The sequence below is a fragment of the Trematomus bernacchii genome, unplaced genomic scaffold, assembly GCF_902827165.1.
Source record: "Trematomus bernacchii unplaced genomic scaffold, fTreBer1.1, whole genome shotgun sequence".
NCBI lineage: Eukaryota > Metazoa > Chordata > Actinopteri > Perciformes > Nototheniidae > Trematomus > Trematomus bernacchii.
In genome coordinates this window covers 1,450,363-1,467,826 of record NW_022987577.1, presented here as the reverse complement: position 1 = coordinate 1,467,826, position 17,464 = coordinate 1,450,363, and the positions used below count along the sequence as shown (strand labels likewise).

At 39.6% G+C, this 17,464-nt stretch overlaps 1 protein-coding gene across 4 annotated transcripts; it reads right to left on the bottom strand.

Moving 5' to 3' along the window:
• Window positions 1–134: 134 nt before the first annotated feature.
• Window positions 135–6,764, bottom strand: LOC117479768. Of its 4 annotated transcripts, XM_034126846.1 has the most exons (6): window positions 6,682–6,764; window positions 6,180–6,506; window positions 5,781–6,050; window positions 5,353–5,439; window positions 5,247–5,275; window positions 4,536–5,037 (listed from the first exon to the last, which is right to left on the bottom strand). In XM_034126846.1, exons 1-6 carry the CDS (start codon window positions 6,740–6,742, stop codon window positions 5,002–5,004), a joined length of 810 nt encoding a protein of 269 aa, XP_033982737.1. In that variant the 5' UTR covers window positions 6,743–6,764; the 3' UTR covers window positions 4,536–5,001. The 4 variants fall into 4 exon arrangements, with proteins under 4 accessions (XP_033982739.1, XP_033982738.1, XP_033982737.1 ...); XM_034126848.1 differs by lacking the exons at window positions 4,536–5,037; window positions 5,247–5,275; window positions 5,353–5,439; window positions 5,781–6,050; window positions 6,180–6,506 and adding exons at window positions 135–581; window positions 786–872; window positions 1,124–1,396; window positions 1,526–1,852 and having other exon boundaries at window positions 6,682–6,748; XM_034126847.1 differs by lacking the exons at window positions 4,536–5,037; window positions 5,247–5,275; window positions 5,353–5,439; ... (1 more) ...; window positions 6,180–6,506; window positions 6,682–6,764 and adding exons at window positions 135–581; window positions 786–872; window positions 1,124–1,396; window positions 1,526–1,852; window positions 3,770–3,936.
• Window positions 6,765–17,464: the final 10,700 nt, after the last annotated feature.

Here is a 17,464-nt window from a genome sequence, read left to right as displayed (position 1 = left end):
ATGCAGGATGCTTGCTCGTCATGGAAGTTGTTTGCACTTCTTGTCTGAATGAGATGTGATGTAAAGGACATTCAGAGTTATAAACACTGTCCACTAAACACTGGAAATACACGGAGGAATCACAGAACACAGGGTAAGACTAAGATAAACATGTATTTATTTGCAGATGATATGGTCATCACATGTTATAAAGAAAGGACTGTTACTGACTTCATTAAGGGTGAAGACCCCTCAAACACATCCCAACACAGCAGACACAGCACACAGAGATATTAAACTGAGCTCAAGCTGCTGTATCTTCAAAAACAATCAGTAGATATTAAAAGTAGCTCTGAAATCTTCAGGCAATATAAGAAAGTAAAACATTAAAGTAAAATGCTAAAAGGTTCAAATCCAGCTGCTAAATAAACCTAACTTCATACAAAACAATGATCTTAAAGTCTTCCTGATGTGAAACACGGTGATGGATGTAGACGTTGTTGATCAGTGGAGTCTGATGGAGGCAGAAGTGTTGCTCAAACTCCATCAGGAGGTCTGATGTTTTCTCAGTTCACTGTACCATCATCTACATCATAACGCACCTGAGGAAAACAACAACAACACTGGGTTGGTTTTAGATCCAAACATTACATTTGGAAAATCCTGTAGGATGTGATGTAATTTAGGTAAACCATCCTTTGTCTGTTTCTCTCTCTTCTGTCTTTATACAGATTATAATGAAGAGTGTAAAGAAACAACTGGAAAAACAGTTCAGTATTTTGTTGTAAATCTGTGAATGTTCTCACCTTTAATTCTTGTCCATATGTTGACCGCCACAACGATCATAATGAGAGCTGCTAAACCCACAGACACCACGATGAGCCTCAAGAGACCTGGAGAGAGAATACAAACATTTATGTTGTAGGTTTCTGATGTATTCTTTAAAAATAAGCCAAAAACGCAAAACGTGTTCAGTTAAAAATGATCCTATTATAAAATATAAAAGTCTTCAGTATCAAACTGTCTTTAGTGTACCATCTGTTGTGATATAGTTATAGCACTTTAAAGCCATAAAATACAAATGTTTTATTTAATTAATCGGTGAGTTTAAAGTGACTTTGAGCATCTCAGCATGTTTTCTCACCTGAGGACGGAGTGCTGAAGGGAAACAGAAATACTTCCCCTGTGTGATCATCAGTTAGTTGACAAGTAAATAAATGAAGCCCTGATCTGTATCCAACATGAGAAGTCAGAAATGTCACAGAGGCCTCGTAGTGAGATTCTGATGTGTTCATATCTTTGAGATCTTTATCCACATCCTGACCCTGGAACAGCCACTTCACTGTGTGTCTGCACCATGCATTATTCAACACAGAGCAGCGTAACGTCACCTCATCATTGTCCTGATGTTCAGTCACTGAAGGTGGAGATATTGAGAGAGAAAGACAACAAGAGTTCAATTAGCTTCATCACTGTAATCATAACTGCTGGTATGTTTCAGTATATTTATAGATGCAGTTTACAACACTGTGATGTTAATACTCACAGCTAACAACAGTCAGGTAAACATGAGCGTCTTCTCCTTGTTGTCGTCCTGATCTGATCTCTGTGCAGATGTAACGACCAGCATCCTCCTCTCTGACCTCCTGTAGAGAACAATTCTCTGGGACACTCAGTCTGTCTGATTTAGCTTTTGCTTCTTCAACAATCTGCCCACGTTTAACCTGATCTACTTCTCTGGGTCCTAAATGATTGAAGGTCCAGTCAGTACCGTTACATCCGTCCTGATCATCTCTCACACCGCTACAAGGCAAAGTGACTTCCTCTCCAACTCTGACAGTGAAGAAGAGGGAAGGCTGTCTTTTAACTGCCGCTGTAAACACCAGAGAAATATAAAGAAGTCGGTGTTACGGACCGTCTACACAGCAGCGTTAAAAAAATCTTGGAGGTGGGCGTATCTGAAGCTTGGGGATTTTTTGCGAACAACCAATCACATGAATCTCCCGCCCGCGACATACGAAGCAAAAGAGTTTGAAGTAAACTGGATATAAACTCCCCAAACAGGCGAAAACATACCACTGTCTCTGCCACCTCCCTCCATGCCTGGCTCCTCCGGTTTGTATCCCGGTAGGTAAATAGGGACTGGTCATAAAGCACCAGGGTGATTCCCTACCGCTCATTTCTCCTCCATTTTTTGGAATATGAGGAAATGACCTGCGGTATGTCTCTCCCAGCATACACGCCGTTTGATTGGCTAGAGCTTGAACTGTCAGATTTGCGTACACAGGATTTGATTGGCTGACGCTTCCACCTCAGCTTCAAAAGTTGAACATTGTTCAACTTTGAATCCTGAAAATCCTGAAAATCTCCGCTCGCCTGCCCACAATGCAGTTCGGCGAAAAGTGAGGGAAAGTGACGTCACCCCATTCAAAGTGAATGGGCAGAAGCGTTTCAAGATTTTTTTAACGCTGCTGTGTGGACGGTCCGTTAGGAAAATCCTACATTTACCAAAGTTTCAATATGCCTCATTATTGGATTCCAAGAGTTAAACTCACTATTTACCTCCCAGAAAAAAAACTACTTGACTGTAGTGTTTAAATCACAGGTGTTAAACCCAAGACCTCATTGTATGTGGCCCGCGAGAGCTTGCAAAGAAGATAAAACGTCTATTATACGCTTATATGACGCTTTATAGATCCACGGTGCCCATAAACTACATCTCCCACAATGCATCTCCTTCTGTGACATGCCACTGAAGCGACTTTATATCAGCCGTTTTAATCAGCGGCACTCTGAGGCGGTCAGTGAAAGAGCTGGAGGAAGTGAGAGTCAGTCGGTGTCAATATGTTTTAAAAAAAACGTGCGTTTCAGATGCTTTGGTCGATTCAAAAACATGAGGTCTTGGCTTGCAGAGTATGAACGTCATATATTCAGACAGTGTAAAGTTTGTGAATGCAGGAGGAAAACTTCTGCGTTCACCGTCTCCTCTGTGATCCTCCCGTGAGTGACAGGGTCTGGGACAGGGGGTTTCAAACTCTTGGCTTTCAGACTATTCAAAGATTGTATTAAGGAGGCGTGTGGCGCAGTGGACTAATGTTGGTGTTCAGATCAGGGGAGCACAGGTTCAAACCCCACTGCAGTCAGCATGTCGTTGTGTCCCTGAGACACTTCACCCCAAATTGCTCCTGTGGGGATTGTCCACAGTATTGAGTATGTAAGTCGCTTTGGATAAAAGCGTCTAACAAGTGACATGTCATGTAATGTAATGTAATTGTTGCTGAATTAAAATTATTTATAGCCTACTTAAATAGTGCTTGACCTAATTATCAATATCTAATTGATGAGATATGATCAGGCTAACTAAGTCTCCTACATTCACGGGATTTATGTAACAGTAACACAGAATAATGTTAGTGAGCAAACACATGCAGTCATTTTGTGTCTATGTGCATTCACAATATGTCGATGCACAACCATGTTTTTGTTACCAAACCCATTTTTTTAAGCAATTGTTGAATATTTGCACTAGACTTCTGCTTCCAGACGTAGTTATATATGAAGTTATTACCAGAACCAATAATAATCCAATGCAGAGGCAATAATGTAATATAATACGTTATTTTATATATATATTATATATGATATATAATGCTAATGAAGCCGGCAATGAAATTGAGTTTGACACCCCAGGTTTAAATGAAGGTTGGCTGATAAAATCAATTGAACAACATCTATAAATTGGCTTTTTAAATGTTCCTGCTATACATAGACACATCATCTTTACTCTTACCTGTAGACTGAAGCAGCAGAACGAGAAATAAAGAAATTTTAATCAGTTTGAACTCATCCATCTTGATTCTCCGTCTCTGTTTCCTCTATCTCTTGTTCTGATGTGATGTCTCTAAAAAAGTGGTTTATCTGAGAGGCTGCACCCACTTCCTGTGATAAGTAGGACCCACCTTCTAGAAGTGACTTTACATTTTTGTATATTTGAATTTGTCGAAGACGTCAAGACAGCCAAACAATGTTTGAAACTCGGTCACGGTCGGTTGTTTCCGTGAACGACCGAATGTTCAGTCACGGTTCAGGCCGCAAGGTATTGTGGGACAGAATTTTTTTTAAAAAGTACACACTGAAACCACTTGTTTTACAACTGTATTTAAAAGTACATTTAACACAACTAGTGCATGTTTGAGCATTTTAGGCATGGATTACATGACATTTCATAGGCAGGACAGAACATGTCCCTAAAATAAGACACTTTATAGAGTGCTGCACGAGGTTTAATCTGATCTGTGGTCAGTCCGGTTTGAGGCTGCTGTGAACATTGCAGTTTTTTTTATTTGAAGCCGTCCATTTTCATTTAACTTGCTCTAATGTAAAAATAAAGCACCTTAAAATGGTTGTTCTGATTCAAAGCTAATGCAGGATGCTTGCTCGTCATGGAAGTTGTTTGCACTTCTTGTCTGAATGAGATGTGATGTAAAGGACATTCAGAGTTATAAACACTGTCCACTAAACACTGGAAATACACGGAGGAATCACAGAACACAGGGTAAGACTAAGATAAACATGTATTTATTTGCAGATGATATGGTCATCACATGTTATAAAGAAAGGACTGTTACTGACTTCATTAAGGGTGAAGACCCCTCAAACACATCCCAACACAGCAGAGCTAAATGAAAGGAGGTTAAAATGATTCTCGTGCACACAGAGATAAAATAATGACCTCAAGCTGCTGTATCTTCAAAAACAATCAGTACATATTTAAATGAGCTCTGAACTCGTCAGGCCATATGAGGAAGTAAAAAAAAAAAAAAGGAGAAATGCTCTTTCCTGCTAAAGGAAGTTAAAACCAAGCTAAATAAATGTAACTTAGAACAGAACAATGAGTAACTCAAAATGATCTTAAAGTCTTCCTGATGTGAAACACGGTGATGGATGTAGACGTTGTTGATCAGTGGAGTCTGATGGAGGCAGAAGTGTTGCTCAAACTCCATCAGGAGGTCTGATGTTTTCTCAGTTCACTGTACCATCATCTACATCATAACGCACCTGAGGAAAACAACAACAACAACAACAACAACAACACTGAGTTGGTTTTAGATCCAAACATTACATTTGGAAAATCCTGTAGGATGTGATGTAATTTAGGTAAAGCAGCCTTTGTCTGTTTCTCTCTCTTCTGTCTTTATACAGATTATAATGAAGAGTGTAAAGAAACAACTGGAAAAACAGTTCAGTATTTTGTTGTAAAAACTCACAGTGATTTCCTCCATCTGTGTTTTCTTCTCTGAAAGAGAAAGTCGACTTGAGTTTCTACAAATAAAATATAAAATATATTTACGTTTCATCTGTGAATGTTCTCACCTTTAATTCTTGTCCATATGTTGACCACCACAACGATCATTATGAGAGCTGCTAAACCCACAGACACCACGATGAGCCTCAAGAGACCTGGAGAGAGAATACAAACATAGAAGATATTCATGTTGTAGGTTTTAGAGTTCTAATATAGGACAAAGAGAGATGTATCAGAGATTTAAATGAACTTGATCTAAATGGAGTAACTTTATCTGGAACTAAATGAGTTCATAAAGTAATTATTGTTCAGATGTATTCCTTAAAAGAACACAACATGTGTGAAGTTAAAAATGAAGTCTTCAGTAACAAACTGTCTTTAGTGAACCATCTGTTGTGATTTAATACGAATACTTTAAATCCATAAAATACAAATATTGTTTGTAATGAATGGGTCAGTTTGATTTGACTTTAAACATCTCAACATGTGTTCTCACCTGAGGACGGAGTGCTGAAGGGAAACAGAAGTACTTCTCCCATGTACTCAGTTACTTCACATGTAAATAAATGAAACCCTGATCTGTAGTCAACACGAGAAGTCAGAAATGTGACAGAGGCCTCGTAGTGAGACTTTGATGTCTTCATATCTTCTTGATATTCATCCACATCCCGACTTCGAAACAGCCACTTCACTGAGTGTCTGCACCGTACAGATGCCTTCACAGAGCAGCGTAACGTCACCTCATCGTTGTTCTGATGTTCAGTCACTGATGATATTGTGAGAGAAAGAAAATAGGAGTCAAATTAACGTCATCAGTGTGATCATAATTATTGTAATGTTTCAGTTTATTGTTCTAAAGAGACAGTTTAAAACACTACGATGTAAATATACTCACTGGTGACAACAGACAGATGAACCAGAGCGTCTTCATCTTGTCCTGATCTGAACTGTCTCCAGAAGTAACGACCAACATCCTCCTCTGTGACATTCTTTATAACCAGAGAACAGTTCTCTGTCACTCTCAGTCTGTCTGATTCAGCTCGAGCTTCTTCAACAATCTGTCCAAGTTCAACCAGCTCTACTGTTGTGCATCCTGAATTAGTGACGAGCCAGTCAGTACGGTTACATCCGTCCTGATCATCTCTCACACCGCTACAAGGCAAAGTGACTTCCTCTCCAACTCTGACAGTGAAGAAGAGGGAAGGCTGTCCATTTGCTGCTGCTGTAAAGACCAGAGAAACATAAAGAAGTGACTCACTATTTACCTCCTGGAAAACAAACTAACTACTTTACTGTCATGTTCAAATGAACGTTAGCTATTAATACTCAATTAACTAAATGAATGAATTAGCCATTTTAACATTCCTGTTGTTCATACACATCATCTTTACTCTTACCTGTAGACTGAAGCAGCAGAATGAGAAATACAGACATTTTAATCCGTTTGAACTCATCCATCTTGATTGTCCATCTCTCTGCTTCCTCTATCTCTAGTTCTGATGAGATGTCTCTAAACAAGTGGTTTTTATCTGAGAGAGGCTGCACCCACTTCCTGTGATAAGTAGGACCCCACCTTCTAGAAGTGACTTTACATTTTTGTATATTTTAATTTGTCGTAGACGTCAAAACATTTTGAGAAGTGTTTTTCTGAAGTTGAACGTTCCTGCATGCATTGATCCAATCTAATGCAACAAACATGAAACTTGAAACTCGGTCGCGGTCGGTTGTTTCCGTGAAAGACCGAATGTTCAGTCACGGTTGCGTCCGCAAGGTATTGTGGGACAGAATGTTCTCCTTTCCTTTCCTAAAGGATGGTCCAGTGTTCCCTAAGCTTAAGGAGATTCTAAAGGAAGTATCAAAGCTCCTTTCCTATCATCCGTTAGGAACCTTCCTAAGCAGAACTGACAAGTCTAACAGTACTGCATGTTGTCGGACACACGTTCAGTGTGAAAGTGATGTTCATTTAAATGTGATAATCATTTAACAAACTGCTTCGACCATTACAGGAGGCATATACTGTATCATCACAATAATAGCAAAACAAGTCAATAAAAAGAATATTTTTAAATGTTGGATTTGACATGCAAGCTGATCTCCAAGAAGAAGGAACAAGAGAAAAATGCCATTTTATGGGGGGGGGGGGGGGAGGCTTGAGAGATATTTTAAATAATATTTTGAAACCCCTTGTTTAACAACTGTATTTAAAAGTACATTTAACACAACTAGTGCATGTTTTAGCATGTTAGGCATGGATTACATGACATTTCATAGGCGGGAAAGAACATGTCCGTAAAATAAGACACTTTATAGAGTGCTGCACGAGGTTTAATCTGATCTGTGGTCAGTCCCGTATGAAGCTGCAGTGATGATGAAATATATCAGGGGGTGTTGCCTTGTCAAAGACACGATAAGGCAGTGAACGTTACAAATGCTCATAAATCAACATTCAGATTCTCACATCATATTTTATGAAATGAAAAAGAAGCTGCTGGGAGTCCCAGCAGCTTCTACTGAAGCCAGTCCCCAACTCCGGGGACTTCCGGCCGGGGACTTCGGGTGGCAGTATACGCCGTGAAGTGGTTTGCGGCCTGCCAGTAAACCCAAAGCAGAAGAAGAAGAAGTGACGTCAGCGGCTCATTTGCGTAATCCTCCCTCAGGGAAAAGTACTCCGTTGTGAACGCGATTGGTACTTGGTAATAAGTGCCGGCACTAAGTACGGCAAAGTACTTGGTGTGAAAGCGGCTAAAGACTATAACACTCCTGTTGTGCAATACTACTTATGTGCAATATTTATACATTCCGTTAAGCTGTGCAATTTACTCTACCACCTTTTGTACTTTCACCTGGCTGCTCTATCGCTAAACTGTTATTGGTACAGGAACAATTGTAATTTTCCTCTGTGGGACGAACAAATGCATTCTGATTCTGATACATAATTGGGAAAAGACACCATACACAAGTCAAAGTGCTCTACAGATGCCTTTTCACAGAAGTCATGCTGAGTTGTTACAGGGGGAAAACACAGGTGTGAATATAACAGAAACATCCTTAGTGTATTAGATAGTGTTGTAATACCTGTGTTTTCAAACTGTCAAGTGAAAATGTGTGCTGTGATAAAGGCCTCAAGTCAACAGCTTTAACATCTGATATAATCAAATACTGACCCCTGGTGTTCATAGCAAATAATGCATTTCCCCTGAATGCAACACAGGCCAACACAGAGATGGTTACTCAAGAAATATTGACTCTAAAACACCATGCTTCTAAATCAAGCATTGTTTTTATAATAATTTGTTCTCTGCTATCAGTGTGCGAAAAAGCACACGTCCGATCGTCCGGGACGTGTTATTTACAATATCGGACAAGTACATCTTTCCATTGACTTGTCCGACGGACAAGTGACGTTTTTCGCCCACATTTATTGACAAATTATTGATAAATTCAGCTTACTAAAGGCAGAACTCATTCGCAAATTGTCCGTGTTCCCGCGGACCGCAGCTCTCTCTCTATGCTCCGGATCAGCTGATTGCAGCTCAGCGTCTATCTCTCTCTCTCTCTCTGTCTCTCTCTGTCTCTCTCTGTCTCTCTCTCTCTCTCTCTCGTTCTCTCTCTCTTCTCTCTCTCTCGTTCTCTCTCTCGTTCTCTCTCTCTCTCCTCTCTCCTCTCTCTCTCTCTCTCTCTTTCTCTCTCTCTCTCTCTCTCTCTCTCTCTCTCTCTCTCTCTCTCTCTCTCTCTCTCTCTCTCTCTCTCTCTCTCTTTCTACACACAGCGGCTCCGCTGCCCGTTTAACAGCCTCATCTTTGTCAAACTTTCTTATGTTCTTTCTCTAACACGTAATGAAGGTTATTAAGCGTTTTAGCTCCTATGTTGTTAATATTGACCGCCATTTCCTTTATGAAGTAAAGCAGCCTCCCTGTCTGTGTCCTCGCGCTGTCCTCACATCCCCGGACCCCCTGACTCGGAGGAGCACAGGGATGTCACATGTCAGTATTGTATATGAAGCAGGGTATAGAAAGTACATTATTGAAATGAAAATACTATTTATTTCCTTTTACAAACAGTGAGTAGCTGGGCAGCTGCAGCATGTGTATTGCAGGACACGTGTTGGACACAGACTGTGGTTGGACTCTGTCTCACAGGCAGGTTGCAGTGTAACATCAGAGGAGACTGGGCCAACTGTACATTCTCAAACTGCACCACTTAGAACTAACTAAACAATGCAGAGATTATTTTTATATAATTGCATTCAACCGTAACAAAATTAAACAGTATGAAGTGATTTGTAAATAGGAATACAGATTTGACTTAATGTTTTCATAAATATATTTTTCTCCCAGTGAAATTGGCATGGGACTTATTTTTACTCTCTCAAAGAACCGGAATCGAGAAGCATAACCGAAATCGTTAAACTCCAAGCGATACCCAGCCACCATGGATGTATAATAAGAACCCAACCCTATGTGTGATGCAGTAAGATCTTACCGCTCACTTACGTTAGCGGTGTCGAAAATGTAAAATACGATGGCGAAGAAGAAGATTCCAGTGGTCCAGTATTCGGACAAGTAAATTGCCAAACTCACTTGTCCATGGACAAGTAGCCTACTCTCTAAAAACGTTTTCTTACACTGGCTATAGTGTTACACATTTGTCCTAAGACCTAATTCAAACAAATTGTTCTATAGGGCCATTCAACCTGTCAAGTCAGAGTCATAGTCCTACGTTCAATGTTGTTGAACAAAACAGTTCTTGTTTGTATTACCTCTTTGTGTATAGGTTTGTATCTATACTAATAGATGTTGGCCTTTTCCTGAGAAGTGAAACCGTCACATTATTTCTGTGAAAGTAAAACCTAAAAGGATGTGTCAGGTAGATACAGGAATAACCTGTATCTACAGGCATGTCATCTAAATGTCATCATAGCACACACCTGCAGATACAGACGCCATGGGGGAGTGACAGTAAGGGCATTTAAGTGGTTAAGTTACTGTAATAGAACTGACAACATCTCATGAAGTGAAATAAAACGTTTTGTTTTTTACTTTCCATGTCTCGAACATATTGTGTAACATCCTTTATTTTCAATTGGTGTTTTCTTTTGAAAACACAAATTAAAAGTTCTGACTTTTAAACAATTTGCTGTCTGTCACTGTATCACATATTTGTTCAACTGTCAGCCTATCAGAATAAATCAGGAGACAATAACAACTTCATTCAAGGCCTCTATTATTTCAGTCTTATATTTGGACTTCAACAACAGGCACATCTACATATTTTGTACAGGTTTGTCTTTTATGAGTTGTGTTTTGTTTCTCTGAGTTACAATACCTTCATTAATGGATGTCAGTTTGATCCTGTGAAATGGATCTGTCAAATTATATTGAATTGAAAGGGAAACTTAAGAGAGGCCTGACGTAGACGAGATACTAAGGAATGAAGACAAACAAAGCAAATGACTTATAGCTAACCTTCATTACTGACACAGTTGAAGTGAATACGGGGCGAGGTCACAGGAGGGAATATACATTTATTTTGAGTGAAGCACATTTCATTTACCTTCATTCATCATCGCTGCAGCAGCTCCCCTTTCAGGTCAGTTTATAAATGTTTACATACTGTAATAACAATGTTACCTTAAAGGTCACCTATTATGCAAAATCCACTTCTTCATGTCTCTTCTACATCAACATGTGTCCCCTCTTCCTCATGTCTCTTCTACATCAACATGTGTCCCCTCTTCTTCATGTCTCTTCTACATCAACATGTGTCCCCTCTTCTTCATGTCTCTTCTACATCAACATGTGTCCCCTCTTCTTCATGTCTCTTCTACATCAACATGTGTCCCCTCTTCTTCATGTCTCTTAATACATCAACATGTGTCCCCTCTTCTTCATGGCTCTTCTACATCAACATGTGTCCCCTCTCTTCATGTCTCTTCTACATCAACATGTGTCCCCTCTTCTTCATGTCTCTTCTACATCAACATGTGTCCCCTCTTCTCCATGTCTCTTCTACATCAACATGTGTCCCCTCTTCTTCATGTCTCTTCTACATCAACATGTGTCCCCTCTTCTTCATGTCTCTTCTACAATCAACATGTGTCCCCTCTTCTTCATGTCTCTTCTACATCAACATGTGTCCCCTCTTCTTCATGTCTCTTCTACATCAACATGTGTCCCCTCTTCTTCATGTCTCTTCTACATCAACATGTGTCCCCTCTTCTTCATGTCTCCTCTACATCAACATGTGTCCCCTCTTCTTCATGTCTCTCTACATCAACATGTGTCCCCTCTTCCTCATGTCTCTTCTACATCAACATGTGTCCCCTCTTCCTCATGTCTCTTCTACATCAACATGTGTCCCCTCTTCTTCATGTCTCTTCTACATCAACATGTGTCCCCTCTTCTCTATGTCTCTTCTACATCAACATGTGTCCCCTCTTCTTCATGTCTCTTCTACATCAACATGTGTCCCCTCTTCTTCATGTCTCTTCTACATCAACATGTGTCCCCTCTTCTTCATGTCTCTTCTACAATCAACATGTGTCCCCTCTTCTCCATGTCTCTTCTACATCAACATGTGTCCCCTCTTCTCCATGTCTCTTCTACATCAACATGTGTCCCCTCTTCTTCATGTCTCTTCTACATCAACATGTGTCCCCTCTTCTTCATGTCTCTTCTACATCAACATGTGTCCCCTCTTCTTCATGTCTCTTCTACATCAACATGTGTCCCCTCTTCTCATGTCTCTTCTACATCAACATGTGTCCCCTCTTCTCCATGTCTCTTCTACATCAACATGTGTCCCCTCTTCTTCATGTCTCTTCTACATCAACATGTGTCCCCTCTTCTTCATGTCTCTTCTACATCAACATGTGTCCCCTCTTCTTCATGTCTCTTCTACATCAACATGTGTCCCCTCTTCTTCATGTCTCTTCTACATCAACATGTGTCCCCTCTTCTTCATGTCTCTTCTACATCAACATGTGTCCCCTCTTCTTCATGTCTCCTCTACATCAACATGTGTCCCCTCTTCTTCATGTCTCTTCTACATCAACATGTGTCCCCTCTTCTTCATGTCTCTTCTGCATCAACATGTGTCCCCTCTTCTTCATGTCTCTTCTACATCAACATGTGTCCCCTCTTCTTCATGTCTCCTCTACATCAACATGTGTCCCCTCTTCTTCATGTCTCTTCTACATCAACATGTGTCCCCTCTTCTTCATGTCTCCTCTACATCAACATGTGTCCCCTCTTCTTCATGTCTCTTCTACATCAACATGTGTCCCCTCTTCTTCATGTCTCTTCATCAACATGTGTCCCCTCTTCTTCATGTCTCTTCTACATGAACATGTGTCCCCTCTTCTTCATGTCTCTTCTACATCAACATGTGTCCCCTCTTCTTCATGTCTCTTCATCAACATGTGTCCCCTCTTCTTCATGTCTCTTCTACATCAACATGTGTCCCCTCTTCTTCATGTCTCTTCTACATCAACATGTGTCCCCTCTTCTTCATGTCTCCTCTACATCAACATGTGTCCCCTCTTCTTCATGTCTCTTCTACATCAACATGTGTCCCCTCTTCTTCATGTCTCCTCTACATCAACATGTGTCCCCTCTTCTTCATGTCTCTTCTACATCAACATGTGTCCCCTCTTCTTCATGTCTCTTTCTACATCAACATGTGTCCCCTCTTCTTCATGTCTCTTCTACATCAACATGTGTCCCCTCTTCTTCATGTCTCTTCTACATCAACATGTGTCCCCTCTTCTTCATGTCTCCTCTACATCAACATGTGTCCCCTCTGTGTAAAGAGATTCTGAAATCACCAACCAAGGTAATGTGACAGCAGCGATTGGAAGCAGCAGTTTTGTCCAGAAGCAGAGCGGGGGGGCTGTTCTTCCTCTTCACTCTGCTGTGTCTGGGTTTGCATCGCGACTTCACTGATGGATGACAACACACGGGTAAATAACTATTTCACATTTTATTTTAGTTGTTCCTGTCATGCTTGTACAATCTGTTTCCGTATGTAACTGCATGTTGATGCTTATTCTAATTATGGATTTCAAGGAAAAGTGCAAGAGAGATGTACAGGAACTGGAACAAAAACTGGAGAAAAGGAAGGCGAGTCAGTTTCTATGTTGCTCACATACATTCTTAATACTCTGACAGGAGGAGAGAAAGTGATTTAATGCACTACAGTGGAAACAACATAGCTAATAGAGTCAGTGCCATATCATGAAATGTGTGTTTTCTTTCCCATATTAGGCAAGATGGGATGCCATTTTAGAGCCTAAGAATACACATATGCCCAGCTTCTCGCTCCTGAAAGGATTGGTGAGGGTATTTCTGCCGATCGTTGATGTCTTGATGACAAAAAAGTATGTCAAACTAAATCCAACTTGGGCATTAGATCCAGAAAGTCTGTGGGAATGTCTGCCAATCATTGATGACTTCGAGACACATTCAAATGTGGGCATTAGATCCAGAAATTCAGAACATTTAACAGGATCTGAGAGAAATTAAGAAATTAGTCAAAGCCCTGGAGGTGTACGAAGCTGCTTGGCAAAATTGGGAGATGCATGAAGACTTTTAGAATTTTGAACATAATCTGATAGAAGAGGAGAATATAATCAAAGCCCTGGAGGAATACCAAACTGAGCTGTAACGTAATGTCAATCAGTGCCTCCATCTGATACTTCATCTATTGTGTTGGCTAAGTTTCTCGTTGAGATTATGCAGCTTTATCTTATGTTGCTATTCACTGGCCTTGAAATCATGAATTTATTTCAACTGTTAGATTTTAAACGGAAAAGGAATTTGCGTTCACATACATGCAACTGTAAATGAATACATTAACTGTTAAAATGTGCTATATTTAATGTTGTTGCACATAATAATACTTTTTTGTTGTTGTATTAACGGTATAATATTTGTAACTAGAGAATGCAATTCCTGAAGAAATTGCTAGTGGGAATGCTTTATGCTGAAAATCTGACGCTAAACTGCTATGCTGAAATGTAATGTGTAAGAAGAAAGTGAAGAATTTAGATTGAAATGATACATGAGCACTGGGGGCTTGAATGTGTGATGAGAAAAGAAAAGAAAGTTCCATTGCACAGGTGTTTATAGTTCAGCTAACGAGGTGCCTAGACTTCAAAGGTTTCATTGTTCTGAATGAGAGATGAACCTCTTACATGTGAACGTTTTGTGGAAGAACGATAACAGATATCTGAAATTTCAAAACGTGAAGCATGTCAAGGAAGTTGAGTATCTGAAGTGTAATTTTTGTGTACTTTCGGGTTAATAATGTGGCCTTTTTGGCAGATTAACTAAAGGTGTGCGGCTGCTGCTGTTAGGAAATATCTGCCTGAAATTACAATGGGCTTTAATGGAGACATGTTAAACGTTTTTGTCACTTCATGCCCTCAAGAGGCATTTTGTTTAATTATTTTTTGCTTAATTATTTGTAATTTTTCAAGCTACGAGATGTTTTCCTACGTTTGTCATGAAAAATGATGTCTCAAGAATGTAGGGTTTGGGAATTATGGCAGTTTTAAAAAAATATATGAAGGCAAATTTCAAGATTTCCTACCCTCTAGCTGTGACATCACGCACTCTAGTTAATGTTAAAATCTGAAGAAAACCTCTTTAACAAGGTCTGAACAATGTTTAATATCTCTAAAAGTAAGAATCAGATTCAAAAGTTGTATTACAAGAATAATGTCAGAAAGATGTGTAACATTTTAAAGTTGAAATGAGGTTTCTGAGTGAAAGTATGAATGAACAGTTAGCAGTTGAAGTCGCATGAAGATTTGTTGAAGTCTGAAGAATGTCTCCATTGACTTCAATGTTAAAAATGTGATGAATTATGGGATGTATCTCTGGAATTATGAAAGTTATGAATGATAAAAGTAATAGCCATCGATTCCCGACCGAGCTGAACGTTTTGATGTTTGAACGGAGTTTCTGCGATGTTGAATGTGGGAGGAGAAGACGGACAAAATAATTGGATGGAATAATAATAAGAAGAATTTTGTCCGTAGCATAACATATAGTTGGAATGCTGTATCAGCATTCCCACTAAATTACTGACCCCTGATGTTCACAGTAATGACATGAGAAAACCAAAAGGATGTGTCAGTTATGTATAAAATGGCATGCAATCACATTCAAATTAAATTATAAAAAAACAGAAGTATTCACAGCTTTGCTCTCAATTTCAATGCAGCTGTCTGAGGAGCTTTTGTTGGGATTGGCAGGGCGTTTAAAACTAAATTAGGAAGGTGTTTGTGAGGGAGACACGCAAGATGACACATCATTAACTTCCTTACATTTCATGGTGGATAACCCAACTATGTTTTCTCTAGTCTGTATTTCTGGCCCATTATTATTATTTTTCCAGGTTAAAATGGTGTCATGGAAACATTTGATTTTAAAATATATAGGAAGTTAACAACTGGAATCATTTCAACATATGAAAAGGTGTGCAATATGATGCTTAGCAAACTCTTAAAATATCAGGTCCAGACTGATGATACAGATGTTTTCTGTAGCATTGGTTATTTGTTTAACCTTAACCAATGCTGATTTAATTCTAAGACTTTCAGCACGCATCTCTCTCAAATAGATTTAGAACAAATACTGAAACGCCTTTTAAACAACAATGTATTGAAGGGAAAATTAAGTGGAAGAAAAATGAAGATATAATAATAAAAATAATAATACATTTTATTTATAAAGGTGCCTTTCAAGGCTCTCAAGGTCTCCGTCCAAGGTACACAAAAAAAACAAAAGTCCAAAAAAACCGACAATATAATCAATCAATAAAAACAGAAAAGCAGAGGACATGTGATGTGTGATGTGATATGCTCAAAAATGCTATCAAAGTTTAAATTGTAATTGACATGACTTTAACGTCCACGTTTGCTTCTTGAGTGATAAATGGATTGCATTTATTATTTTCTTAGTGAACATTCAAAGCGCTTTACAACACAAGAAGCCATTCACTGTTTCACACACATTCACACACCTGTGGCAGAGGCAACCTGCTCATCAGGATAAATTAACTTTACACACCGATCGGGGGATTTGCCTGAGAAAACATGTTTTATTCCTGTGAAAGTAAAACAGAGTGTCATATGGAAACAGAGGACGTTCTACCCTGCATGTAATCACATTCTCATAGACAAGTGTAAAGCTGGTGTATTCCTGTAAAGAGAAATAACCAAATACTATTTATATGAAAGGGAAACTTAAGGCACAGCGTGACGTATAGAAATACCAAGGAGTGCATGCAAATACCAACAAGTAACCAATAGCCAATCTGCATCAAGGCACACGGGGCGAGGTCACAGGAAGTATAAAACATTTTGAGGTGAGGCATCAAATCATTCCCTTCATCCATCACCGGTACAGACGCTCTCCTTTCACTCACATCACAGGTGAGATCAGAAACCTTTACTCACTATTAGATCAAATATATAGACCTCTAAATATTTGAACATTTCTTGAAGTCCCCATTGACTCTAATCATTTGAATCACAGCAGCGATGGCAGCAGCAGTTTCATCCAGAAGCAGAGGAGCAGCGGGGGGGCTGTTCTTCCTCTTCACTCTTCTGGGTCTGGTTTGCACCGCAGCTTCACTTGATGAGAACCAATCGGTAAATAAATAGTGACTTAACTTCACATTGTTATTGGAAACAAATCCACATTTTCTTCAGTTGCTCTTAAAACATGTTGTGATTCTGCCGGCTCATGCGCCAAAATGCAGCTACTTAAGAGCTGCTTTTATGTTCCCAAATGTAACTGGTCCTTTTCATGATGGATTTTTTCTTTAGAAAAGTTCCAAGGAAAAACTTCAGGAAATAGAACAAAACCTGGACAAATTGAAGGTGAGTCCATGGGTAACATCAATTATTTGGAGTAACTGACAGACTGAGAGAAGTTGGCCTTGTTCAGAAGGGACTTTATGCACTACAGTGGCCACAACACAGCAAATAGATTCACTGCCATCTCATGAAGTCTGTTTTTTCCCACATTAGGCACAAAGGGTGGCCGCTGCAGAGCTCATTAATGCAATTTTGAGCGGCCCTGACCCAATGATGGCGTTTATGAGGAAAGCGGCGGAAGGTTCACCTGAACAATCTGCATTCATGGAGGATTATGCAAAGATCACTGAGGA